This window comes from Dipodomys merriami, unplaced genomic scaffold (assembly GCF_024711535.1).
Source record: "Dipodomys merriami isolate MVZ:Mamm:240054 unplaced genomic scaffold, mDipMer1.0.p SCAF_6, whole genome shotgun sequence".
NCBI lineage: Eukaryota > Metazoa > Chordata > Mammalia > Rodentia > Heteromyidae > Dipodomys > Dipodomys merriami.
In genome coordinates, this window is record NW_027206179.1 from 18,221,203 (window position 1) to 18,247,635 (window position 26,433).

Below are 26,433 nucleotides of genomic sequence, written 5' to 3' on the forward strand. Positions count from 1 at the left end.
GTGGTAAGGTTACCTCTGGAAACGGACCCACGAGCATTTATGGGGTTTTATGGCTTCTCCACGATGGCTCTTGAAAGAGACAACTGAGTTGCCACCTGGGAAGACGGGGTTTAAAAGTTTGCCTCGCTGGAAGCGGGCATCACTCAACAGGAGGCAGAGACTGGAGGAGGAGGCCCGCGCGGCGTGGAGGCGGTCTTGGGCACGGCGGAAGCGAGCGCTCGTGGCAGGTGGCAGGTGGCAGGTGGCAGGTGGCCCACGCGATGCAGAACACCATGGCATGTCCAGCCAACGCCACGGTATGCGCAGAGGCGTCCTGCTTGGTGACCGAGAGCGACTTCAATGCGATCCTCAGCCTGGTGCTCAGCACCGTGCTGACCATCCTGTTGGCCATGGTGATGTTCTCCATGGGCTGCAACGTGGAGTTCGAGAAGTTCCTGGGCCACCTGAAGCGGCCCTGGGGCATCTTCGTGGGCTTCCTCTGCCAGTTCGGAATCATGCCCCTCATGGGCTTCATCCTGTCTGTGGCCTTCCACATCCTCCCGATCCAGGCCGTGGTGGTGCTGATTATGGGCTGCTGCCCGGGAGGAACGGCCTCCAACGTCCTGGCCTACTGGGTGGATGGCGACATGGACCTCAGGTAAGACGCGCGCCCTTCCTGCGCCAGCTGGGCCAGGACGCAAGGGCCAGGACGCACGGGGCCGGGACGCACGGGGCTGGGGCAGAGGCAGAGGCGCTCGGGCTGGAGTGCGGCCTCCACCAAGGAGCCCAGCAGCACAGTACCCATACCGGCGCGGCTGCTCAGGGCTGAGAATTTGGGGATTCCCCTTGGTGTTAGTACCCAGGTTGTGGCCTTGCTAATTATCTCTGGGGAAAGATTCCAAGGCTTGGTTGTCGTCCAAATATATATATATATATATATATATATATATATATATATATATATATATATATATATATCTTTTCTGGGGCTGGGAAGGTGGCTCGGTAGTAGAGCGCTTGCCTCGCATCCAGGAGGTCCTAGGTTCCATTCTTCTACACCACATAAGCAGAAAAGGCCAGAAGTGGCGCTGTGGCTCAAGTGGTAGAGAGCTAGCCTTGAGCTGAAGAGCTGAGGGACAGCGCCCAGGCCCAGAGTTCAGGCCCCACAACCAACCAAAAAAAGAAAATCTTTTCTAAGCCACAAAGCCATAACTGAGTATGCTTGTCCAATTGGTATCACGATACTATACATATATATATATATATATACATATAAATATGGTTTCATATGTGTGTATATATGTATATGGTTTCATATGTGTGTATAGTATATGGTTTCATACGTATGTCTGTATATGTATATGGTTTCATATGTGCACATGTATATATATATATGGTTTCATATATGTGAATGTATATATATGTATATATGTATGTGTGTGTATATATACACATATATATATATATATATATATATATATATATATATACACATATATATGTTCTTTGTGAGACCAAGGAGTGCTGGGAACAATCATGAACTCAAACTGCTTGTCACACACGGCAAGGCAATGATCTCCAACTAACACTTTCCTGGTACACAATCTAAGGAAGCATTCATGAGTTTGCTTCAGTTCCACCAGCCATCATGAGGGGGCTACAGTCAGATTATTTTAAATTATACTTACCCTACTATAAATAAACACAAAAGAGGTTCTCTGCTTCACACAGAGGAATCTAAACTGTAAATGCTGGCCCAATCCACCCCCTGGCTGGTCTGAACTGTCTTCTTATTTCTAGTAGAAATGAGAATTACTGGGGCTGGACTGAGAATTTTATTCCTGAAAATCGAACAGGCAAATGTCTTTTTTCCCCTGCCTCAACTTCCTCATTTCCTGTGGAAGATCTACATTTCTGCAAAGTATTAAGTGTTCATTCAAGGTGTGTTCATTAAATACCAGGTTTTAAGCAATCAGCACTGTGAATCTCCAGATACCACCTGCCGGGGAGAGAAACTCCAAGGGCAGAAATGTACCACTGCACTGATGGAGGGCGTGGTGAGAAATGAGGAACTTGCTGTCTCCTCTCAACCAGTGCTCAGCTGATGCTGATCATCACAGGAGCTTAAGTCTTGCAAACCGTATGCATTTCTCCATTTCACAGAGGAAAATGCAGTAGACTACTTCCAGTTGCCCCATGAAAGAATCCAGAATGTCAAGTGTTCCTCAGGTTCAGTTAATCTGTGAATTACAATGTAGCAATGAATGCTCTTTGGGCATCATCCCAGACACACGAGAGTGACGGTTATGAAAGCTCTCAATTCCTAAGCTGAGGGGAGAGAAACTGAAGCTTTGACCTCCACTAACAGCTTTTAAGTATTCGCAACTTTTCAACCACACAGTCCCGTTTTTCCACAATACCACTGTGCCTTGGGTTAATGACACACATGAACTTGCTTCCTAAAAATGGAAAAGCGTATGTCAGTCAGCTGTGGAAACGGTCACTGTTGCAAGCCAAAGCTCTGAAACTGAATCAAAAAGCTCCAAGTTACACCCATCTATTTTGAAAAGAAATCTTGTTTCTCTTAAAGAGATGAGGATAGCTTCCTGTGTACCTAGCATAATGATCCCTATAAACTGTGTTTCAGAAAAATAGAATGCAAAACGTGTAGAAAACCCAGCTGAATCATTTATATGACCCCTTCCCCTTCCCGAGAGTGGGATACACAGCACTGAAAATGTCCATTTTAATTATTAGATAAAACACCTTTCTTAGTCTTTCAAAGTAACTAGGTAAGATGATATATTGCATTCCATTGGATAGAAAAAAATATTCCACCATTTCTTTAAAGCAAATTAAGAAAGCTCTTAATTATCAGCTCTTGGGTAGCAATCTTCCAAACCTTATTATTGTTATTATTATTATTATTATTATTATTATTATTATTATTATTATTGAGTGAGTATTGGAAAACCTGAGTCTCATGATGACTGATTTAGCTGCAACCTTATCCACTATTTATATTTCCACTTCTGGGCTCTAGGATTTTACTTTCTCCACCGCCACTTGAACTCTAGCAGCAGCAGGAAAGATGTGATTGTTTCAACAACAGACATTTCCTATGGGGCTAATAATGTCATGTGGTGCTGGCAGAATGGTTCCCCCTTTCTTGGATGTGGTTCCTAGGAGACAAAACCAAACATTAGCCCTTCTCCATCTGCTCTCCAGAGGTGGAAACCATTACATTCCGTGATCTTTAGGGACTTAACAATAAATACCTAAGTATGTAAATCACAATTACCTGTGCTCAGTGAAATACAGCAAATGGTATTTCTGCTCCTTCTCAGTTGTGCCCATCCTGGGAAGTTGTCATTTGTGAATCTAGTCAGGGCGCAGATATATTTCCTAAGTTGTAGCCATGAGGTGGGAATCCTGTGCACAAAACGTGTCGAGGAGAAATGAAGATGAGCTTTCAGGTGCATTCTAGGTGTATTTGTGAGGAAACACAGAAACTTCCAGCCTTCTTCGTGCCTGCCCTTTCCCCAGACTCTGGAGGATATCTGATCTCTTCATCTGTAAGATGCAAGGAATTCCTTCCCTGACTCTGCATTCACAAGTCCATTCTGCATTCTTTCCTTGTTGTTGTTTTTTTCTCAATGTCTTCACTGAACTCTATTTTCTATACTTACTGTTTCTAGATTTCTAGCCCTCCAACTGGTCACAAACTCAAAGCAATTCTCCCAACTTTCTCCACACCAACTTCCATCCTTTCTCTATTCTGAAAGACCTGTGTCATCACTATTTGACTCTTTGCTTTATCTTCTCTCAAACTTACTAAGCTTTTGTTTTCTCCTGTAGCATTTATTTCTATTTTATTAGCTTATGTTTAGCTGACACAATTATATGCCATGCACTTTGCTAAGGTATCTTTAGTTTTCTGAAGAGCCCTCATATTAGTACTATTATTTTCTGCATTGGGCAAATGAAAAAAAGTTAACATTCATAACTTTGACCAAGATCACTGATTCAATGTATGTTAGTGTCAGATTTGGAATCCAGGCTTACCCACTTGCTTCCAACAAATTCTTAATTTCTCTCTTTATTATTTCTATTACCTACCAGGTTTATAAAATCTACTATCACCTATGTACACTTCTTTTGATCATAAAACTGAGGTTTTACTTCTTCTGTGATTTCACTGAATGCCTTAGTACTCACTGAATTCTCATTTATTAACTATTTCCACTGCCCCAGAACACACGTGGATGTGTGTGTGCATGCACAAGCATGCACATGAGCACACGTGCGCACACACACACATATTCTACCTGACAGTTCATAGTATTAAAGCCAAACTATTGCTTATTATTCTTACCCATTAATACATTTCTCATCCCAATATACATTCTTGGTTGAATTTCTGTGTTTGACTTCTTTGCCCTCCATGGAACTTAAAATGCTTCCAGGTAAAAATTTTTTTCTTGCACAAATTTATTCCCCTATGTCTTTCATTAAAATTCACTACCTAGGAATTGTTGCAATATCATTTGCAGTGGCTTGGCTTTTTTTCTTGTTATAATTCAGCACCATCAATTCAGCAGCATGTTCTATTGATACTCTAAAAGATTCTCAAGATTGCCTATGAAGCTAGGGGCAGGAGTTCATACCTCTAATCTTAGTTATCCAGGAAGCAGAGACTGAGAGAATCAAAATTCAGAGCCAGTGTAGGAAACAAGTTCAAGAGACCCCACCCATCTCAACCAACAAAAAGCTGAGTATTGTGGTACATGCATGTCATCCTAGCTCTTTGAAAAGCTAAAATAGGAGTATCAAGATCCAGGCCTGCTCAGGAATAAAGATGAGACCCTATTTGAAAACTAACCAGTGGGAAAGGGATTTGTCTCCTGTTCAAGTGACAAAGCACCTGCCTAGCAAATGCATAGCCCTGAACTCAACCATCAATGCTACCAAAATATATTTACATTTGGAGCAGGTCATGGGGCTTGAACTCAGGGCCTGAGTTCTGTTCCTGACCTTTTCTGCTCAAGGCTAGTGCTCTACCACTTGAGCCACTGCTCCACTTTGGGCTTTCTTGATGGTTGTTTAGTGATAAGAGTCATGGATTTTCCTGCATAGGCTAGCTTCAAACCAAAATCCTCATATCTCAGTCTCCTGAGTAGCTAGTACTACAAGCATGAGCCACCAGAACCCAGCTCCAAAGTCAGAAATGGAGGGACAAAAGGTGAGCAAATGCAGCAGTGGATTTCACTAGACACTATGCTGCAAATGAACTATACAACTTGTTGGCGGAGACAGGAGGCAAAAACTGGACATTGTCCAAAAAGAAGTTACCTGACTTACAAAATGGTAACCCTTCTGCATATCACCTTTATAATAAAAATAAACTATAGTTTTAAAAAACTTGATTGTCCACTAAATCTAAACTAGCTCCTCTCCAACTCTTATTTTCTTCCTCTTCTTGTTCTTTAAGAAATTGCTCTCAAAATCATGACACATCATATATTATAATGACAAGAATTCAGAATTGATGCTTTACTAAGAAAATTTAAAATAAAATAAGGGGGAAAAGTTTCATTGCAAATATTGCTCTAGTAGCTTAAAACAAAAATGTTTGAGTCTCCTCCTCCTCCTCCTCACTATGATCCAAATAAGGAATCTTTTTCCCAGCACAAAACTCCTGGCTCTAAGAACCATATGAATGAACGGCAATAAAAGCGATTTTGTTGAGGAGACAACTTCAAATCCATTCTAGTATGCTTTTTAATTAAAACTAAAGCGAGAGAGTCATGGAAGAGGAGAGGAAGGAAGAAGGAAGCATTTATAAGTTTCGACACTTTAGTTACAAGCAGGACATGGTATTATGAATAACAAATGAGCTTGTTTTGCTGGTATAGGCTCTGCCTTTGAATACTATTTTCTAACCAAGTTAAGGGAATCTATGACCACAAAGACCAAACTTCCCTGAAAGCCTTCACACACATCTCTAGCAGTGGCTATTGCTGTAATGGGTTAGCTTTACTGATGCTAATACTTTTATCTGAATCCTTTAGGCACATTGTAAATGAATTCATTAGATAGGTAGGTAGGTGGGTAGGCAGATAGATAGATAGATAGATAGATAGATAGATAGATAGATAGATAGATAGATAGATAGATAGATAGATAGATAGATAGATAGATAGATGGATAGATGCATATAGAGAGAGATGAATTGAAGTAAAAAAATTTATCTACTTTCATTAGCATAGAGTTGATCTTTTTATTTTATTTAGTCATTGATATATTTTTTATTTTTATTTTTTTTTGTTTGCTCTACTGGAGACATGACAGATCATCTCTATTCTCACGCTTGCTAGGCAGACGCTCAGCAGCGGGAGCCATGCCCACTGTCCCTTTGTCATTGGCTATTTTCAGCGTAGGGTCTTGGTGTGTGCCAGGACTGGTCTAGGCTATGCCCCTCCCACTTGTGCTACTGCCAGGTCACTTACCCAAGTTCAGCAGCATCCGTGGCGGGTATTTGCCATCGAACCCAGATACTGTGCTCCCCTTGTAGCTGAGACAACAGTTGCACAGCTCCTATATCTATTGTGGCTGGGGCTGGCCTCGAACCATGATTCTACGGTGCACATCCACCTCCCATGGAGCTAGGTTTACCGGCTGGAGCCACTGCACCAGCTAGAGTTGTTTTCCTTAGGTGGGGAGCATGTAATCCAAATGGTTAGCCTTTTCCTCCAAGTAAATGTAAAATAGCCCTAAGAAAAACCATTGTGAACACCACAATGCTATAGCTGGCCAGGGAAAGAAGGAGGGAAAGAAGGAAGGAAGGAAGGAAGGAAGGAAGGAAGGAAGGAAGGAAGGAAGGAAGGAAGGAAGGAAGGAAGGAAGGAAGGAAGGAAGGAAGGAAGGAGAGGGGGATGGAGAGAAGGAGGGAGAGAGAGAGGGAAGGAGAGAGGGAGGGAGGAAGGAGGGAGAAAGGAAATGAACACAGGCAGACATGTCAACCTGCCAATTTCCTTGCAGCGTCAGCATGACCACATTCTCCACGCTGCTCGCCCTGGGAATGATGCCCCTGTGCCTCTATATCTACACCAAAATGTGGGTTGATACCGGGTCCATTATCATCCCCTACGATAGCATAGGTAAGTGCACGGCCGCACCGGGGCTGCTGACTGACCGGCACTCACCGACTCTCCAGCTTTCTCCCTCACAGCTGCACACTTACTTCAGCATTCTTTCTGTCCAGCCCTGGAGGGCACTTTTGCTGGATTCCAATTTCGTTGTAGTCACCTTGGTGTTTACCACAGTACTGGCAGAAAGTGAATTGCAGTTTTGGATCCTACAAGAGAACTTCATTTTCTTTCATGCAAATCAGCAACGGAGAGAAGACAAGGTGATGGTTCCTCTCTCCTTGGTCCTGGGAAAGCTAAGGCTGTGGGGCCCCATCTCCACCCTGCCCTTAACCCAAAGATAACTAACTCATGACCATGGGAATCTGAACACTCGAAGAAATACCACAATAAATAAATAAAAGTCACGTAACAATTTCAAAGCAGAGCACCAGTGAGCCATCATGACTCACACAATGGACAACTACCAGATGGCACAAATCGGTTGTTCTCTTCAACTGGGAGGCCCATCTGGGTACAGATGTTAACTTAATGACACAGTTGGTATTCATGCCCTAGAAGTCACTGTGACTCTGTCTTCTATTCATTGCCACTCTTAAACGGCACCCCACCTTCTCCCGACGGAGATTCTTTTCTGTTTCTGAGAAAAAGAGGATGGTGGGAGATGAAAAGGTTCGTATGGCACAGCTAGGTGGTCAAAGGGAAGACAAGAGCAAGATTTTTCCACACAAGTCCTGTGACAAAGATGAAATGGGGACCGGGGAGATGGGGTAGTGGGTCAGAACTGACCGCCAGGCACAGGGCATGGTAAATGGTCATAGTTTTTATTTTTTTTCCCAGCTGACATTGGAAAAGTCATCCTGATGGGGGTTTCCCATTAAAAGGAGCACATAATCAAGGTCAACCAAGGTCAACCAGTGACCCCATGAGATCTCTGTAAAAGGGATCCCACTTGAAATGGAAAGCTGGAGTAAAATTCTCTTTCAAAGGAAAGATTATTTCTGTGAAGAAACCTGATCCAAATTTAGACAACTGAATAAGAATAAAGTTTGTTGTAATTATGGTAATCTGCAGTGTAGTGTTTATGGATAGTCTTCTCTCTGCCCTCTGTTTCTACCATAAACTTTTTTTTTCAGTCGTTCGTGGTGCTTGAACTCTGGGCTTGAATGCTGTCCCTCAGCTCTTCAGCTCAAGGCAAGCGCTCTACCACTTGAGCCACAGCATCACTTCCAGTTTTCTGGTGGTTTATTGGAGATAAGAGTTTCACAGACTTTCCTGCCGGGCTGGCTTTGAACCGTGATCCTCATATCTCAGCCTCCTCAGTAGCTAAGATTACAGGCGTGAGACACTGGCACCCGGCAACTTTTTTTTTTTTTTTGAAAAATAGTCTTGACTGGGCACAGGTGGTTAACACTAGTGATTCTAGCTCCTCAGAAGGCTGAGATCTGAGAATCACAGTTCAAAGCTAGCCCAGGCAGGAAAAGTCTGTGAGACACTTATCTCCAGTTAACCATCATAAAGCTGGAAGTAGAGCTGTGGCTCAAGTGGTAGAGTGCTACCCTTGTGTACAAGTTCAAGTAAAGGGCCCAGGCCCTGAGATCAAGCCCCAGGACTGCAAAAAATAAAAATCTTAATTGTCAAACTCTGTTCCCTGGGGGTTTTCTCTGTGTCTCTCATACTAAGCCCCCAGAAACCCCACCATTTCCATTGTATTTCCTGCAATCAGATGTTAGCATGGGCCCCCTGTCTACCTCAAGTCTACCTCCCTGCGCTCCATGCTGCTTATCTCTCTGGCTGTTCTTTCCTGAATGCCTTCCTTAGAGTTACAGAATGGAGTCTGAACATCAAAGAGCATAGTTCTCTCATTGAACTGGGACTGACTGGGAATTCTGTATTGCATAATGCTCATTGGATAAGAAAAGCACTTAAGCCTTAAAATATTCTCTTTTTCATATTCATTCCCTTCTGGGAAATATCCCCAAGGGAGTACGGAGTAATTCTAACTATAAGACGGATGATTTATAGCATAGCCTTTAATGTGAATAAACGTTGAAAGGAGGGGGGAAGAAAAGACATGACTTACTACTACCTGGGTACAAGAAAAGGTCACTGAAAGAGAAGAGTGAAAAGTAAATGAAACAGGAAGGAAAGGAGAGGGAAGAGGGAAAGAGAAAGGATGAAAGGAGGGAAAGGGGAATAACTGAATGGAAGGGAATAAAAAGATAAAGATAAAAAAGTAAAGGAAGGGAAGAAGAAGAGGGGAAGGAAAGGACTTGAATCACACAGATAATAACGATTGGCTCACCATCATGTTTGCCTGAAATACTCTCCAACCTGACCTGTTTTTTTTCTTTTGATTTTCCTAGTCCTGTAATGAGGAAATTATGTGCTGGTAGTCTCAAGGGACGTATGGCACTGTGTAAAGGAGGCGGTTGGTACTCAGGGCGGGGGAGCTGGGACACACAGTCCTGCTGCCCTCCGGTGCTGCTATGTGAGCTAGCCCTGGGCATGTGCCGGCTTCCATCAGAGCTCAGGGTAAACCACAACACAGGAATGACCGCTGAGCCCTTCTTACAGTGACATCTCACCAGGAAGGGCTCCCTCACGGCTGAAGCCACTAAAAACAAACACTGTGGCAAGGTCTTGTACCCTGAGGGTCCCAGATGGCTTTCCACCTGAGTCACTGCTGAATTCTCACCCAGCTCCGGGACTACCATCCTCCATTCCAGTTTACATGTGGGGGAAAAGGAGCACTAGCAGACTGATCTGCAGTTTCTAGTTGGCAAACAAAGTTCATCTCCAGTCCATCTGACCTCCACTACCCCCGCGTAAAGATGCTCACTGCTCTTCTCTTTTTCCCCTCTTTCTTTCCACCTTTTGTTCCTCCTGCTCCTGCCCTATAAACTTGACTAAATAGCCCCTGTTTTCACTGTATTTGATGTTGGTATAATTTGGGGAGATGAAGGGAAAAAACAAATTGTTTAAATAGGGATACAGATGGACCCATTGCAACAATGAGATGTACAAGATGCTAGGTCGAAAAGTGTAGTCGTGTCCTGGTTTTGATGATACAACTGCAAAAAGATCTATCCTTTTTGCTCCGTAGAGGAAGACAATTTATACAGATAGCTCAGGCATGTGAGGGATAAGTCAAACTAACAGCCACTGAGGAACCACGGTGACAACTTCCCTGCTCTACAGGTGGGAAGCAGCCGCATCTGCCAATGGGAAAAACTGAAAGACTGTCTTTCCCAGCAAGTCATTAAAAGCAAAGTCCATCCAGCCCAACCCAGTCTAGAGAGGAAAAGCACTTATGTACTACTGCCCTGTTGACCTTGTCACCTTGGGCTGGCTCAGCGGGAGGAAAGGAACAGATTCAAAATGTTGACAATGAGCCGACAAAAGCATAGCCATACGTCCTTTTCAATTCAAGCTACTGCAGTACAAACAAGTTATATCCAGAACATGTTAATATAAACCTACAAACCTCACAAAATCTCAGGAGGAGTTCCCTTCCCTCAGACCATAGGAAAAAAGGGTATCCACGTGGATTTGGGGGGAGAGATCTTGCCTTTCTGATAATGCTTGCTCCTTGATCCCTGTTTCATCATTTTTTCCTGAAAAAGAAGTACTTTCCTACCTACTCCTTCCTTCTTTCCTTCCTTCCTTCCTTCCTTCTTTCCTCTCTTCTTTTCTTTTTTCCAGCTCTTGGCTCCCTTAGTTTCATTTAATCCTGCTGAGTAATATCATGGCAGAAGTGATTGTTGACATTTATCAGGAAGAGTAGACTGCTATAAAGAAAGTATGGTTTTAGTATTATTACATTCATTTAAAGTTAATATTTACAGCTTTGGAATGCAGAATCTGTCTTGGAGTCTTCGGTCAGTCCATCCCTAAACTCTCAGAATTTCATACTACCTTATGAGATTGTTTGCAGATAGACACCTATGATTCATGCCTGTAACCTCCAGCTACTTAAGAGGATGAGATCTGAGGACTGCAGTGTGAAACTAGCCCAGGTGGAAAAGACTACAAGACTCCATCCCCAAAATAACTAGCAAAAAACAGGACTGGAGTCTGGGCTCAAGGGAAGAGTATCAACCAATCAAGGAAGCCAACTGAGCATGAGGTCCTGAGTTCAAGCCTCAGTATTTCCAAGAAAACAAAGGCTGTTTGCAAAAGGAACCCTTGAGAAATTAGAAGATGTTGCTGTTCTGTTGCATAGAAACAGCTGTTGGACAAATGCATAGTAAATAACATGGAGAAACAAGCCATGTGTCACAGGAGCAGCAGTAAATTTAATGTGATGAGGTTGAAGTATGAGTCTGTTACCTGGCTGGCTGAGCATGTTGCTGCAAGGAATGATAATTACACGAGAAGGTGCCAAATTTAGTCTCTCAGGGAAAATTTAAAGGCTGGTTTTTCAACCTTTTGTTTCACATCTTTGCCACATACTTGAAGAACTGAAGTTGGTTTTAACCAACACTCGTGAGGTTTCAGAAGGCCTACAGATCTTCAGCCAATTTTTCAATATTTTTCATTTAAAAGATGCTTTCATATTTCTTTTATGCCTACTACCATGAAGTAACTGACAGATATAAAATACCACCTACAGAAACTACCAGAATTCCTTTATGAAAAAGATCAGCCATATACATATATATATATATATATACATATGTATGTATACATATATAAATACATTCACATTCAAGCATACAAAATGTGGGCATATTTTTCCTAGACGATAATTTCCCTTGATCTGCAGGGCATGCTGAAATAATCTCATCATCTCAGCTCCACAGGTGGCAAAAGGAAGAGAATCATGGTGTGAAGCTAGACCTGGGCAACAGGGAAACCCTCTCTGAAAAGCCTGTCTAGCATGAATAGGGTTCTGACTTCAAAAACTCCAGGGCTATCAAATTAATGAATTAATGTAATGTAATTTAAGACTGATAGACTAAAGAAGCCAAGATGCTGACAAATTGAAATGAGCATATTGGAAATATAAGGCACTGAAAACAACTCACCCCAAGATTTAGTGAGAGGATTTTATGTGATCGGTTCTCTTCCTATAGTATTGAATTCTTTAATGGAATGGGAAGGGGGAGAAGGAAAGGTGGAAGAGAGAGGGCGGGAGGGAAGAGGGAGGAGAGGGAGAAGGAGAAAGAGGAAGAGGAAGAAAACGAGGAGGAGAAGGAGTAAGAGGAGAAGAGGAAATGGAGAAGGAGAACAAGAACAAGAAGGAGAAGGAAAAGGATGTGTGTGTATATAATTCTTTATTCTGTTTTATATGTTCAAGAAAGACTAAAATCCCATGCTCGGGCCATTCACATATGGTTTTTCTCTTTTCACGTTGACCATCTTCAGGTTATTCTCTGGTGGCTCTTGTTATTCCTGTTTCCATCGGAATGTTTGTTAATCACAAATGGCCCCAAAAGGCAAAGATCATACTTAAAGTAAGTATCCCCTGCTACAGGAAGCATAGCGAGATGCTGCCAGTAACAACATCTGAAATGATGCAGTCATTCCATTTATCCAGTTGTCTCAGTTTCATTGTGTAACTACCTTCTTAGGGGCCTACATTCCCAGTCGGACAGTCCTCTGTCCCTCAGCGCCTTTTCTGGCCCCACCATTGGGCTGATTTCTACCAATCTTTTGAGACACCAGTCCAAGCATCACCTCTTAGCTTTACTGTGTAGTCAGAGCATTGCTGCTATCTCTACTATGTATGTTTCTATGACAAAACATATCTGGACATCTAGAAAATAGAACCTATTTTTTCTAATGCCAATAATGACATATCCAGTTCAAAGTCTGGCAACCGGTAGATGCTACACATATAATCATCATTTGTTCCCCAGAAGGAACTATAATTTAACTCTGTAGAATTCAACTGTGTACATATTTACTCAGTATGGATACAGATACAAATGGTGTGGATAGGTCCTACTACTCAAAGTAGATAAAGCTATACTGTTTGTAGTATGTAGTTTGTAGCTTTTGTAGTTTGTTTCTCAGATAAGGTCTTGTGGTTTTTGCCCAGGTCAACCTCCAACTACAATCCTCCTATCTCTGCCTCCCAAGAACCTGGGACCATAGGAGTGCATTACCATAACTGATTCCTAAAATTTGTGTTCAAATATATACAGAAGAAAATGATAACAGTGGCTTTAGTTATTTATGCCCTCTTAAACTTAAGAGCCTTATGTCCACTTCCTTATTTTCAATAATAATAGCAAGAAAAGTGGCTAGAATAAAATTTTAACCCCCAAAGGAAGAAATAATCATCCAGAAAAGTTGATGACTTACCAAAGGAGACAGACAGAAGGAACTGAACTAGAAGCCAAATCTTCTAGGCTGTTGTAGATTTTATTTCCCCTCTGACCAAATAATTAGCAAGCTAGAACATCATCTTCTGGGAAATTGAGCATGGATGCGACCTTTTCTCTTCTTTTCTGACATATAGAAATGTGGCACAGACAGCAGTATTCTAGTGGCCAGGCTAGCAATACAGAGAGAAATGCCTCCCTTATCCATTCCCAGGTGGGTGGAGACTGGACTCTCTGATTGGGGCTGTTGGGTTCTCTTGTGCCTTCTTTCAGATCGGGTCCATCGCAGGTGCCATTCTCATCGTCCTCATCGCTGTGGTGGGAGGCATACTGTACCAAAGTGCCTGGATCATCGAGCCCAAACTGTGGGTCATAGGAACAATATTTCCTATAGCTGGTTACAGCCTGGGGTTCTTCCTTGCTAGGATAGCCGGCCAGCCCTGGCACAGGTACAGTGCTTTGATTAACTAGACTGGAGATTTTCATTTGCAGGAACAGTTACGTTTGTTTGCCAAGGTTGCGATCACAAAGTACCACAAAGTGAGTGGCTCAAACAACAAAGATATATTATCTGACAGTTGGGGATGGGGAGAGGAGGATTACCAGTCAGGTAAATAAAGTTATTCCAGGTTTGTTTTCTATAAAGCCCATGAAAAAGAAGCTACCATAGTAGAGAGAGGTCTTCTGGCCTTATAAAAGGCCATTCTCCCAGTCTCATTTTTTCATCTTCCCTCTGAATGTTTCTTGTGTGTGTGTGTGTGTGTGTGTGTGTGTGTGTGTGTGTGTGTGTGTGTGTGTGTGTGTGTGTGTGTAGTTGGGTTTTTTTATTGTAAAGATGCTTTACAGAGGGGTTATAGTTACATGAGTAAGATAATGAGTAGATTTCTTGTTGAGCGTTGTTACCCCTTCCCTTGTTGTTCTCCCACTATCCCTTCCGTCCCTGCTCCCCCAAAGTTGTAAAGTTCATTTCCAACATAGTGCCTTGTGGGTATCATTGTTGCAATGGGTCATCCTGTGTCCTTGTTTCAGTGTTTTGTTATTCCCCTTCCCCTCTCCAAATTGATTTCCCCTTTATGTAACGACATGAGTCACTTGGGATTCAGACTACCTTAATGACCTCCTATCTTACCTATGTCTGCAGTGATCCTGTTTCCTTGTAAGGCCCCACTCTGAGCTACTAGGGGTCAGGACTTCCCCAAAAGAATTTGAGAGAGAGCTATACACAACCTATAATTATTGTAAATACAGATGACATGTTCAAAACCCTTCACCTTTAATCACCACTGATGTCATTCTAAATGGAATCATTCATTCCTAACTGAGGGAAGTCTCAAGGAAGACACCACTGGCTGCTTTTGTCTTTGGTCCTCTCGAAGTCTTCCAAACCACCCCTTCCTATCCCATCCAGTGAGGATTGAGCTTTCCCATCACAAGGTTTCCATCTTCCCTAAGCAGAGCAAGTTTAACCACAGCGGTGATTTGCACACCTGGTAATCCATGTGGGTTCCTCTAGCCAGCATCAGGGTGACCTCATCATCCAAACATGCTGAGCATGGAGATAGCCTTAACATCTATCTAAAAGTATTTCCCCTCATGCGACTCCATCAAAACCAACAGACAGGAAGAAAAAAAAGTGTAAGAACTTAGGGCAGGTGTGAGGTGAGTGGAGGAGCAGCCTGGGACAGCAGGGAGCAGTGTGGGGGATGAGGTGGGCCTGTCCCTCACCCAGAATGGGGCCTTGAAGCACTCACTCACTGGTCCTCTCTGTTTCTATAGAACGGGGACAATCATTTCTGCCTTGCTAGTTTTTGACCAGGGCTTAATCAGACTACATGACTGATAACAACACTGCATTTGAAGATTTTTTAGAACCCCTGCTCTAGGCCCTGTGCACAAGGACATTAATTGAGAAAGCTATACACTGAAAAGGCACCCTAAATGCATGCCATAAAAGCAAAGGGAAACTCCATATGTAGACGGTACACTTGTTCTCAGTGTCTGTGCCCTACAGGTGATGCGATAAGGTAACAAAACCACTGAAACACGCCTTCTCGTGCCACCCCCTGCAGATGCAGAACAGTTGCTTTGGAAACAGGGATGCAGAATAGCCAGCTGTGCTCCACCATCGTGCAGCTCTCCTTCACCCCCGAGGAGCTCAACCTGGTGTTCACCTTCCCACTCATCTACAGCATCTTCCAGATCATCTTTGCCGCAATATTATTAGGAAGTAAGGAATTACGTGCATGTACTTTCACGACGATGCTCTTCTGAGCGAAATCCTAGTCTCACTAAAACAGTCTTTAAAAAATAATCCTCTGGCCCTAACTACAAATTGTACAAATATGAGAGGAAAACTCTACTAGCCACGGAGGAAAGGGCAGTAGTTTTAACCAAAGTATTAGGGAAGATTACTGTGAGATGGAAAGTAACAGATGCTGATGATCTCTGTGGACTTCCCTTTCTCGGGAGTTAGGGAAGTATAGTAAATTGTCTGGAAACCTATTAGGGGTCTTTCCAAATCCTTCAGTCTTCTGGTTGGTATGTTTTGCAAAAAGAAGATGTTTGGTTTTTTGGAAAAGTGATCTATAAGTTGGGAATGCAGATAGATGCCTAAAGTCCCATTATTTTAGGAAACAGAAGCACAAGGATCATGAGTTCAAGGCTGGCCTATCTACACACTGAGATCCAATGTGGAAAGAAAAGTGCTATACAAAGGATATTTATCAGGCTAAGTTATGAAACATATGTATGTGTGCAGGTATATATACGTAAGTTTTAGTATCCATACAGTTGAACCAATTTAAACAGAAATGACATACGGGGGACAGCTTCCAATTCCTAATTTTGTACCACTATAACACTGATTTGTTCCATCAGGGCTGCACCCACCAGCCTCCTCTCAGCTGAAACTTTTCCCTACATTTTACTTTCCAAGAATTTGTGGTACTGAGTTTTAGATTCAGGGCCTCACTCTTGCTAGGCCCACATTAGACTGTTGAACCATACCTCCAGCCCTGATTCTTGATTTTGCTGGCTATTTTGGGGGGAACACGTTCTCAGTTCCCTACTTTGGGCTTTCTGTCATTGTTGGATACATGCTTCCACTGTGTCCATGGAGATGGAATTAACTCAAAAAAGACTGAGTAAGAAAAGACAAAGTCAAAGGAATGAAGTACAAGGGGACACCAGAAAAGTCCAGCACTTTCTCTCAGCATTACCTATGCACAAGAACAAAGAAGGCATCTTTGTGAAGTGTATACAGAGCCAGGAAATAAATTTTGGTGATAGAAATAGCAGTTTAATTTCTTTTAACAGGGATAGTGAAGGAAGGAAGGAAGGAAGGAAGGAAGGAAGGAAGGAAGGAAGGAAGGAAGGAAGGAAGGAAGGAAGGGAGGGAGGGAAGGAGGGAGGAAGGAAGGAAGGAGGGAGGGAGGGAGGGTGGGAAGGAGAGAGGGAGGAAAGGAAGGGAGGAAGGGAAGGGAGGAAGGGAGGAAGGATGAAATGAAGGAGAGAGGGAGGGAAGGAGGGAGGGAAAGGAATAAATAAAATATATGGTATGGCTAAACTAAATCACTGGCATAAATTGAGGGAATGCAGACTAAATAGTGTATAATAAGTATTGGATTTTTCAGTTAATCACAAGCTCAGTTAAACTCAATCGTTAATGTCAGGCATTGGTGACTCACACCTATAATCCTAGTTACTTAAGAAGCTGGAATCAGGAGACTCTTGGCTTGGAATCAGCTCAGGCAGATAATTTCACAAGACTCCTCCTCACCTAATAGCTGGGTATATAGTGACTGTGCCTGTCATCCTAGTTATATGGGAAGCTGAGATGGGGAGGGGACCGGGAGGAGGCAGAAATCATGGTTCCAGACCAGACTGGACAGAAAAGTCCATGAGACTCCATTTCAATGGAAGAAGATGGGATGAGATGCGTGCATCATCCCAACAATGGTGGGATGCAAAATATAGGATTGTAATCCAGGAGCCCCCCCCCCCGCCCCCAGTCAGGCTGTGAAAAACTATGTCAAAATTAACAAATGCAGAAAAGGGCTGGAGGTGTGACGCTATAGCATTGCGCCTGCCTATCCGGTGTAGGTCTTGAGTGCAAACCCAGTGCCACAAAAAAAATACAATAAAATAACAATTTAGTAGCAGTATTTCATGGCTAGAAACTCAGGAATAATTCAAAGCAGAGACAAATCTGGACTTACTAAAATCCATGTGCTTGTTTCTCTCAGTTGTCTTATAGTGATAGCAAATATAGCACGTAATATTCTCCACAGCCCTACCTAGCACTTCACGTTATTCTACCGCATTTCCTAAAACTGCCCTAAGAGTCGATAGTGTCATCACTGCGGTTCTATATATAAAGTATTGGAATTTGAACAAATGATGCCTCCGTTCCCTGGTTGAGAGGTAGAAAGAAAATGAGATATTTAAAATAGCGCTTTACTTCAGATAAAGCTTAAATGGAAAATATGGCTTGAATCTACAACCAAAGAGTCCCATGAATACAGGTACCACTCCCTTACCTCTTACTTGTACAAATATATGGACACATATAAATGGCGGCCCATGCATAAAAAACAGCTCTGGTAAGCTGATCTCGCACATAGATTCAGAAATGGCTGCAAACAGAGAGCTGAGTACCATAGAGAAGAGGAAGGTCAATCACCCCTCGCCCAAAGCTCTTCTCCTACGGGAAAGAGAGAATGAAGACAGGAGAGACCTCATTGGTTATTCTAGCTCCAATATTGCCACAAAGGTCCATCAGCGCAAATTCACAGACACTGCCCTGTCACATGGTGTAAATGGCTGAATAGTGCAGTTGCTGAGAGAGGCTTGGTATGGAAGGCATGCTTTTTGTGCTCACTATCACAGCACTGAAATCCAGAAAATGCCACGTAGTTGCCAGAAGCCATTATCTGCTCATGTTCTCTGCTCGGTCTTTCTTAAGTACAGCCACCCTGCTTGCCATGAGCATCGTAGAACTAAGGACAATGGTTGTTTTTTTCTCAATAGACTAGATGAGAGTCTATAAAGACTAGAGTCAACAGAAAATGTAAAGTTGTACACTAAAGTCCAAGTTTTTGCAACCACCTGATATTTTCCTTCACCTCCTATGTACTGTTTTCTAGTTTATGTTGGATACAAGAAGTGTCATGGGAAAAATACTGCAGAATTTTCAGAGAACAAAGATAATGAGACCAAGTCGGAGTCAACGTGTCACAAGACCAATGGAGGATTCCAGCTGGATGAGAAGTAGACTCCAAGTGAACAAAAAAAGGAAAAAAGAAAAGTGCTAAACAAAAAATTCTTAAACTATACCATAGATCATTCTATTTTTTGGTGGGATAGTTAGTAGGGAAAAGTTAAAGTGCAAATTTAAATTTGAATTGAATCTACATATAGGTTTTGGTACAAAGTGACTAGTGCTCTGACTTACTGATTAGGCAAATATTGTATCATATATGCATATGTTCTATACACACACACACACACACACATACATTCACACACCACTTACTGGTTATCTCTGGGATGTTCTTTAGTACCACTCAAATTCCTCAGGTAATATGGCATTTGCATTAACTTTCTCATGTAACAGAAATCATCTCTAGTTGACTTATAATACCTAACACAATATAAATGCTATGTAAATAATTTTTTACTTATTGCTTAATGACTAATGACAAGAAACAAAATTTGTTATATGGTCAGTATTTTTTTCAAGTACATGGAATCTGTCAGAGTTCGTAATGACCACAAATACACAATTCACATATGAAGGTCCAAATGTATATAGAGAGTGTACATATGGAGACACTGAAGTATTCTCAAAAAATACATGTAGACCTAACCTACTATAGATGGTGACACTGAAGCCCTGCCACACCCACCCTATATTCTAATTCTTAATCTCATAAACTATAAACACTTTTTATATATTGAAATGGATATAAATATAAACTTTTTGTATATTGAAATAGATATAAATTATTCTTGTGAGTTTTTCCTCAGTATTTATGATTGTAAAAAATAATTGAAATGAATTTACTCAACTGGCATGTTAATTGTTATTTTGAAAACTGTGCAAACTATTTATTTATACATCTTCTTTGTATAATATAGGCAAATATCTGTCTTCCTATTTAAAAAATAAAAGCCTTGTAATAGTCCAAAGCAGAAATGAAAGATGGTGTTGTAAATAGAATTTAGTAATGAGATCTGAATGAAGTTCATAACTTAGCAAGACTTTCATACACCTGGTGGTTTATACCCAAGGTCCACTTACACGCACTATATCTTCCTTGTGAAAAAAAAAAAATACAAACTCTTCCAAATGATTAGAACTTGGAATTCAAATTCAGAAGAATTACCTCTTCAATCCCTCCAGGGGGACTTCTTAATGCTTTAGCTATACAACACAGAATTAAATCAGACAGGGGCTGGGAAGGTGGCTCAGTGGTAGAGCGCTTGCCTTGCATGCATGAGGCCCTGGGTTTGATTACTCAGCACCCCATAAGCAAAAAGAAAAAAGCCGGAAGTGGCGCTGTGGCTCAAGTGGTAGAGTGCTAGCCTTGAGCTGAAGAGCTGAGGGACAGCGCCCAGGCCCAGAGTTCAGGTCCCACGACCGGACCGCCCCCCCCAAAAAAAGAATTAAATCAGACGCCACAATGACATTCAGTTCATATGAAGAAGGAAGGCACAGCAGGACACCATGAGTAGGAGGAAGGTGGAAGGAAATGCAAAGGGAGCAGAAACACTGGGAGAAATATCACTCATCCAGTGGATGAGTTCTCACAAATGGGCAATGGGAAATGCACACATTGGATTAAGATCGTTGGAGATAGTAAGAAACACATCAAAAAGCACGAATAGCATAACCTTAGTCAGAGGGCGATGGGAAATATGTAGGAAATCATCGATGAGAAAGACCATGTCCCTGGCACCAGCAGTAGGAAGCGGGCATTGCAAGCCAGATCCTTGGAGGCTGTTGTGGGTGTAACCAGGGGAACAGGCAGGATCTGATAAGTGGCATCCGTTTTCATGGCTGCCAAGAGGAAATAACTGCTCAAGTTTAAGGCTCTCCGTTATGAGATCTAATTAAATTTCCTCTTCTTCATTTTGCATGAAGAGGCACAGATGTTCTTAACTCGATCCGCAGTGGTTCCGTTCCTTGTTCCATTTGACATGTTCATAGTCTCGTGGAATCCTTTCAAACATGTTGGCTTCGAAGGACATTTCTCTTCTGGATGATTCGAGTTCAGGTGCCTGTGTGCCTGAGAGGATTGTAGGAGCAAGAATACAACTTCGCTCTTCCAGCAGAGGGTTGGGGGCTTCAGCTTGTAAGACTGGAACAATTATATCTTGCATACAAAGTTCATACTCATATTTGAACCTTATCTCCCTATGTTTCCATCATTAGACAAATATGCTAAATGGGACTGGGATTGTTTTTAAGGGATAAGGGAGAGAGGGGTACAGATTTTCTTCTTGGGACACACTCAAGAATGTGCCCCAAAGATACAAAAGGCCTTTCATTTTAGTTGTTAGTTACTGTCTATACTTGCACCAAAGACACTGAATTCATATCAAAATGTTAACACACCCAACACCAAGAGTCCTGATGCCAGCAGCTGAAGCAGCAGGTGTTTTCTCTCTTGGTGAAGATACATGAGTAAACAGCACTTGACTTTCTCACCTGATGTGGTTGTGAGTTGTATTCTGTGCCCTGGTATGCTAGAGGGAGGAAAACTAGCTAAGCTCACTAAAATGACAGTTTTCTCTTTTTAAATGAGTTTGAAAAGCCAATTAAAATATGTATTTTATTGCCTCTGTGAGTATCCTGTTAAATGAATATTTTATTGTAAAGCTTGAGTAAATGATCATTTTTGTAATGTTTAGTCTGGTTGAATCTTTGTCAGTATTGTCAAGATGTCCTTGCTATTCAGTTCTAGAGATCTAAATAAGGTGGAGTCTCTGAGATCTTAAATAGTTCTTTGAAAAGCGCCTAAAAGAAGCTCTTAATTAAATACTCTAATAATTAGGTCTCCCACTGATACCAATTGAGGTTTTCCCTCAAGAAAATCATACAGGAGAAACATTAATCAAAGGCTCTTAAAAGTGGTATGTCAGCGATAGCTGATTTAAAATATTAATAGGAGTCCTTCATTTTCTCATAAAGATACCACCCTCTATGAAATGATGAGATAGATATATTGGCAAAGAAATGTATGTATGCAGAGAAAGAGACAGAGAATGAAACAGAGAGACAGAGAGAGATTTTGATTAGTAAGCACATAGATTGAAAACACATGACAACTGACGACCTTCTGGATATAAATTTTGTTTAACTACTCAAAGATATCACCCCTTTCTCCATCTAGGAGATATCTAGGACAGTCTCGTGGTCTTCTAGAAGGAAGTAATTTGAGTTATGTAGTTTCTTCCTTTCCCTCCTTCTTCCAGTCTAGAATTCTCCCCCTGAATGGGGGGAGGGGGGGTTAAAAAGTGTCTTATTCTTAGAATACTTACTGTTACTGTGATACATTAGCCCAGGGTGGAAAAAACAATTTGAAATATTGATAGCTAAGAAAAAACTTCCTACCTTTCCCAAATGTACAAAATTTATTGAAGGACTCAGAAATTGGGGAGGGGGGATGTAATGATGAAGTGGCTAAAAACTCTAGCCCTAGCTCCTCGGGCTGCAAAGAATGGAAGATTGTGGTTAGAGGCCAGCCTGAACTAAATGCTGACGACCCTGACACAACAGATGAGCCAGTGGTGGTGGCATGTCCTGAAGCTCAGCTATAAAGGAGGCATGCGTAATATGTAAGGCTGTGGTTTTAGTAAAGACCCAAGCAAAAATGCAAGATCTTATCCGAGAAAAGGGCAAGATGTGTGGCTCAAGTGGTAGAACACTGTCTTAGAAAGCATTTGGCCCTAACTTCAAAGTCTTGTACAAGAAAAAAAGGAGAGAGAGAGAGAGAGAGAGAGAGAGAGAGAGAGAGAGAGAGAGAGAGAGAGAGAGAGAGAGAGATTGAGAGAGAGAAAAGAAAGGAAGGAAGGAAGGAAAGAAGGAGGGAGGGAGGGAAGGAGGGAGGGAGGGAAGGAGGAAGGAAGGAAAAGAAGGAAGCTGGGTGCTGGAGGCTCAAGCTTGTAATCCTAGCAACTCAGGAGGCTGAGACTTGAGGATTGCAGCTCAAAGCCAGCCTGAGCAAGAAAGTCCATGAGACCTTTTTTTTTATTATTGTGAAAATACCGTACAGAGGGGTTATAATTACATGGGCAAGATAATGAATACATTTCTTATCAAGTATTGTAGCCTCCTCCTTTGTTTCCCCTTCCCATCCCTTCCCATCCTCCCCCGCCCCCCCCCCACCCAATCCTCCCCCCCCCCCCGCACCAAAGTTGTAAAGTTTTTATTCGACATAAGGACTTGTACATCTCATTGTTGCAATGGGTCCACCTGTATCCCTATTTAAACGATTTGTTTTTCCCCTTCCCCTCCACAAATTATACCGACATCAAATACAGTGAAAGCAGGGGTTATACTGTGTCTCCATTAAACCACCAGAAAACTGGAAGTGGTGCTGTGACTCAATTGGTAGAGTGCTTGCCTCGAGCTGAAGAGCTGAGGGACAGTGCCCAGGCCCAGAGTTCAAGCCCCATAACTTACCAAAAAAAAAAAAAAAGAAAGAAAGGAGGGAGGGAGGGAGGGAGGGAGAGAAGGAGGGAAGGAAGGAAGGAAGGAAGGTAGGCAGGAAGGAAGGAAGGAAGGAAGGAAAGAAGGAAGGAAGGAAGGAAGGACGGAAGGAAGGAAGGAAGGAAGGAAGGAAGGAAGGAAGGAAGGAGAAGGAAATTTCATAAACTATCATTTATCCTGATGTGAATCTTTATATCAAAATTTTTCATTTAAAAAAAAAGGGAAGAAATGTAGTGTTTTGGATGTGTTGTAATATCTGGAATCCAGAAACACTGGAAGGAAGGATGAGAGTGAAGACATTTTCACTAACCTGGAGGTAATTTTCCCCAAACAGAGCATCACCCTTGAGGTGACCCTGAGAGGACACGCAAAGGAGCATCAGTTAGAAGAAGAAGAAAAAAGAAAAGAATCTGTATTATTCTTTTCTCCCATGAGATCCAAAAGTATGCCAAATGGCCAAACCTTGTCTATCTACTTTAGAATTTGGATTCAGAGGTGACACCGTCGCTGCAGAAGCCCACATCAATATATTTATTAGAACTGAAAAATGAGGTCAGAATTTTTTCTGACAGAAAGTATAATTTAGCTAATTAACTTGACAAGGGCTCTTGCTTTGCAATTAAGAAATACAAATGGTATATTTTAGAAATTAAATGTGTTCAATCTGCAGCTCCTAGGTTTAAGAGAATATATTTAAAGTGGGATATATATATATATATATATATATATATATATATATATATATCACATCACGAAGTAATGACTCTAAAATACATAAAGAACTCAAAACTCAATTAGGAGTCAAGGTACCTATTTAAAAAAAAGAGCAAAAGCATGTGAGCAGACATTTCAGCAAGGAATGATAACTGAAGCAAATAAGCATGAGAAATAAATATCCAAAAAGATGCTTGGAATCCTAAGAGACAGATACATGCAAATTAAACCCAATATGATACCCCTTGCATGTGACTGACATGATGGTGAATGATGACCAGAAGCCAAAAGCAACTCTCATGGACCACTGGGTTCTCACCCATTTAAAAAACTCCATGGCTTACTATTCAACACAGACTAACTGTATGACCCAAGTGGTTAGTCGTATTACCTCACACGGAGTAACCAAAAACTCCTCAGGGGCCAGGACTCCAGGGAGGAGCTGAGGGCAAGGAAGCCAAGCAGCACCATGGGGCACATGTTTTCCACCCCGACTTTGTGTGTGGCTGCAGAGCTCTGCCCCTTTGTCAACATTCACACAGCCCTACCTTTAAAATGAGTGGTTCTTCTATGTAAATTATGTCCTAATCAGACTGATGGAAGATTCTATTATCCAAGCTATAGCCAGGAAATTTATCGAATATTTCTTCTCTTTTGAATCCTTTCGGAGAATACTAAATTAAATTTGGAGACTCTAAAGGCTGAGCAAGGGACTCAAAGAGCTATTTAATAAGACTAGTAAATCCTCTGATAGCCAACTTCCCAGAAACTGAAATGGTAAATGCCTTCAGTAACAGAAATGTTTTGAAAGATCCGTATTTTCAATTTGTTGTTTTCAACAAAACTGAACAATGTTTCCATCAGGTCGCTATAAGCCTTGCATTCAAAATCTCTTTTGATGATAGGCCACTGTGAGATATGATTTTTTTTGGTCAGTAACTTGGAAAGAGTTCAAAGGAACAATACATACCAAAAGTCTCCCCTTTATCATCTGCTTCTTTATGTAAACAAGGCTTATCAGCAGTTACTATACTTTGTTAAAAATCTGTCTCCATATGGCCAAAAGAAATGAACTCTTCACCTGACTTACATAACTGCAACCCCTCCATACATCACTTTTGTAATAATAAAAAATGTTTAATCTGTTCCAGCCTAACAATAACAGAAAGCTGTCACATCATGCTTACAAAGTTCCCAGCTTTATTCTAAATCATATATGAACTCATTTAGCCCCACAATAACTGTATGTACTGTTATCCCCTTTTACAAGTGAGAGAATTTACAGGAAAGTAAAACCACTTCCATGTGGCAAAATTTGAGCTCAGAAAGTGTAGTTCTATATTCTCTATGTTGATCACTATGTTTAACATGTATTCTTCACAAAATGTCAAATTCTTCATGACTACATTACAGTAGAATAACATTTTGAAATGGAAGAGGAGATATAAATATGAATTCAACTAGAAAGACATTGTGAAATCCCCAAATAGGAAGATAAAACTTCTATTTTTTAAAAATAGTAGTTGTCTTGTCTGAGTTATACAGATTCTTTGGGATGTACTTTAAGTAAGAGTTTAATTTTAACTTACAGAATTTACAAAATTGTATTTGCAACTTTTGTCAGAAACTGAAATTATATTTAATCTAATGATAAAAATGGGTATATATATTGACTAAAACTATATGATATACATGCATTTCAAAATTTTTCTTGAGGGCATTCAGTGAATGTTCTTCTTTATCTAAAGTTCTGTGCTGTCGGCTTCTACCAATGTGCTAGATCTTGCATTTAAAAGCCTGATCAGTGTTACAAAGATTAGTAAGGAAGGCCAGTTCTGAGAAATGGTGATTGTCCTTTCTGGGAATAAATATATACATATATATATATATATATATCTATCTACAAATAGATATTGGATATTTATGTGTGTAATAAAAAAGCATCATTATTTAGAATCAAAAATAGTATTGCAGGATGTTTAATACATAAATAATTTGACTGTTGACCTACCGGCAGTTTTAGGAGTCACAAGAGATGAATGAAGTCATAAGTTATCATGGGTGCAGTTTCCTTAAACCAGGAGTTCAAAAAGAACAGCTTTAAAAAATAAACATGATTCTTTCCTTTTGCTACTGTAGACATAATGGCATTTTTATGTCTCGTAGAACTAAGGCATATTATAAAGGTGCTAAGCTGTATCATTAATTCCAGTCCTCTAAAGGAAGCAGTGAAGAAAATGCACACATTGATTAATCACAGAATGACAATGAAGGAAAAAGAATATTACCTGAGAAAATAAACTGGCATTTCACTTATCTTCAAACTTAAATTCATGCAAATGGAAATATGAGAACATTTGGTAAGGAAATGAGGCTATATAGGTTGATTTGTCAATAATTTTTCTCTTCTATTACATGATCTGTGAGAACCAAATAAAATAAAAAAGGGGGAAAAAAACATTAAGGGCAGCCCCAAGAGCAACATGAGTTACTGGGGCCCAGGCATTTGGGGTATGGATAGACAGGGGAGGAACAAGCTTGGTGA

The 26,433-nt window shown here is 41.3% G+C and overlaps 1 protein-coding gene across 1 annotated transcript; it reads left to right on the forward strand.

The window, feature by feature from the left end:
* Positions 1-29: 29 nt before the first annotated feature.
* On the forward strand, positions 30-19,593 carry Slc10a2 (solute carrier family 10 member 2). Its single transcript, XM_070001934.1, has 6 exons — positions 30-637; positions 7,021-7,139; positions 12,498-12,586; positions 13,733-13,908; positions 15,529-15,686; positions 18,604-19,593. Exons 1-6 carry the CDS (start codon positions 261-263, stop codon positions 18,729-18,731), a joined length of 1,047 nt encoding a protein of 348 aa, XP_069858035.1. The 5' UTR covers positions 30-260; the 3' UTR covers positions 18,732-19,593.
* Positions 19,594-26,433: the final 6,840 nt, after the last annotated feature.

Coding starts and splice junctions, on each gene's coding strand:
- Slc10a2 (XM_070001934.1), top strand. CDS start 261: ATGCAGAACACCATGGCATGTCCAGCCAACGCCACGGTATGCGCAGAG. Junction 7,140..12,497: donor CATCCCCTACGATAGCATAG/GTAAGTGCACGG, acceptor GACCATCTTCAG/GTTATTCTCTGGTGGCTCTT. Junction 13,909..15,528: donor GCCGGCCAGCCCTGGCACAG/GTACAGTGCTTT, acceptor CACCCCCTGCAG/ATGCAGAACAGTTGCTTTGG.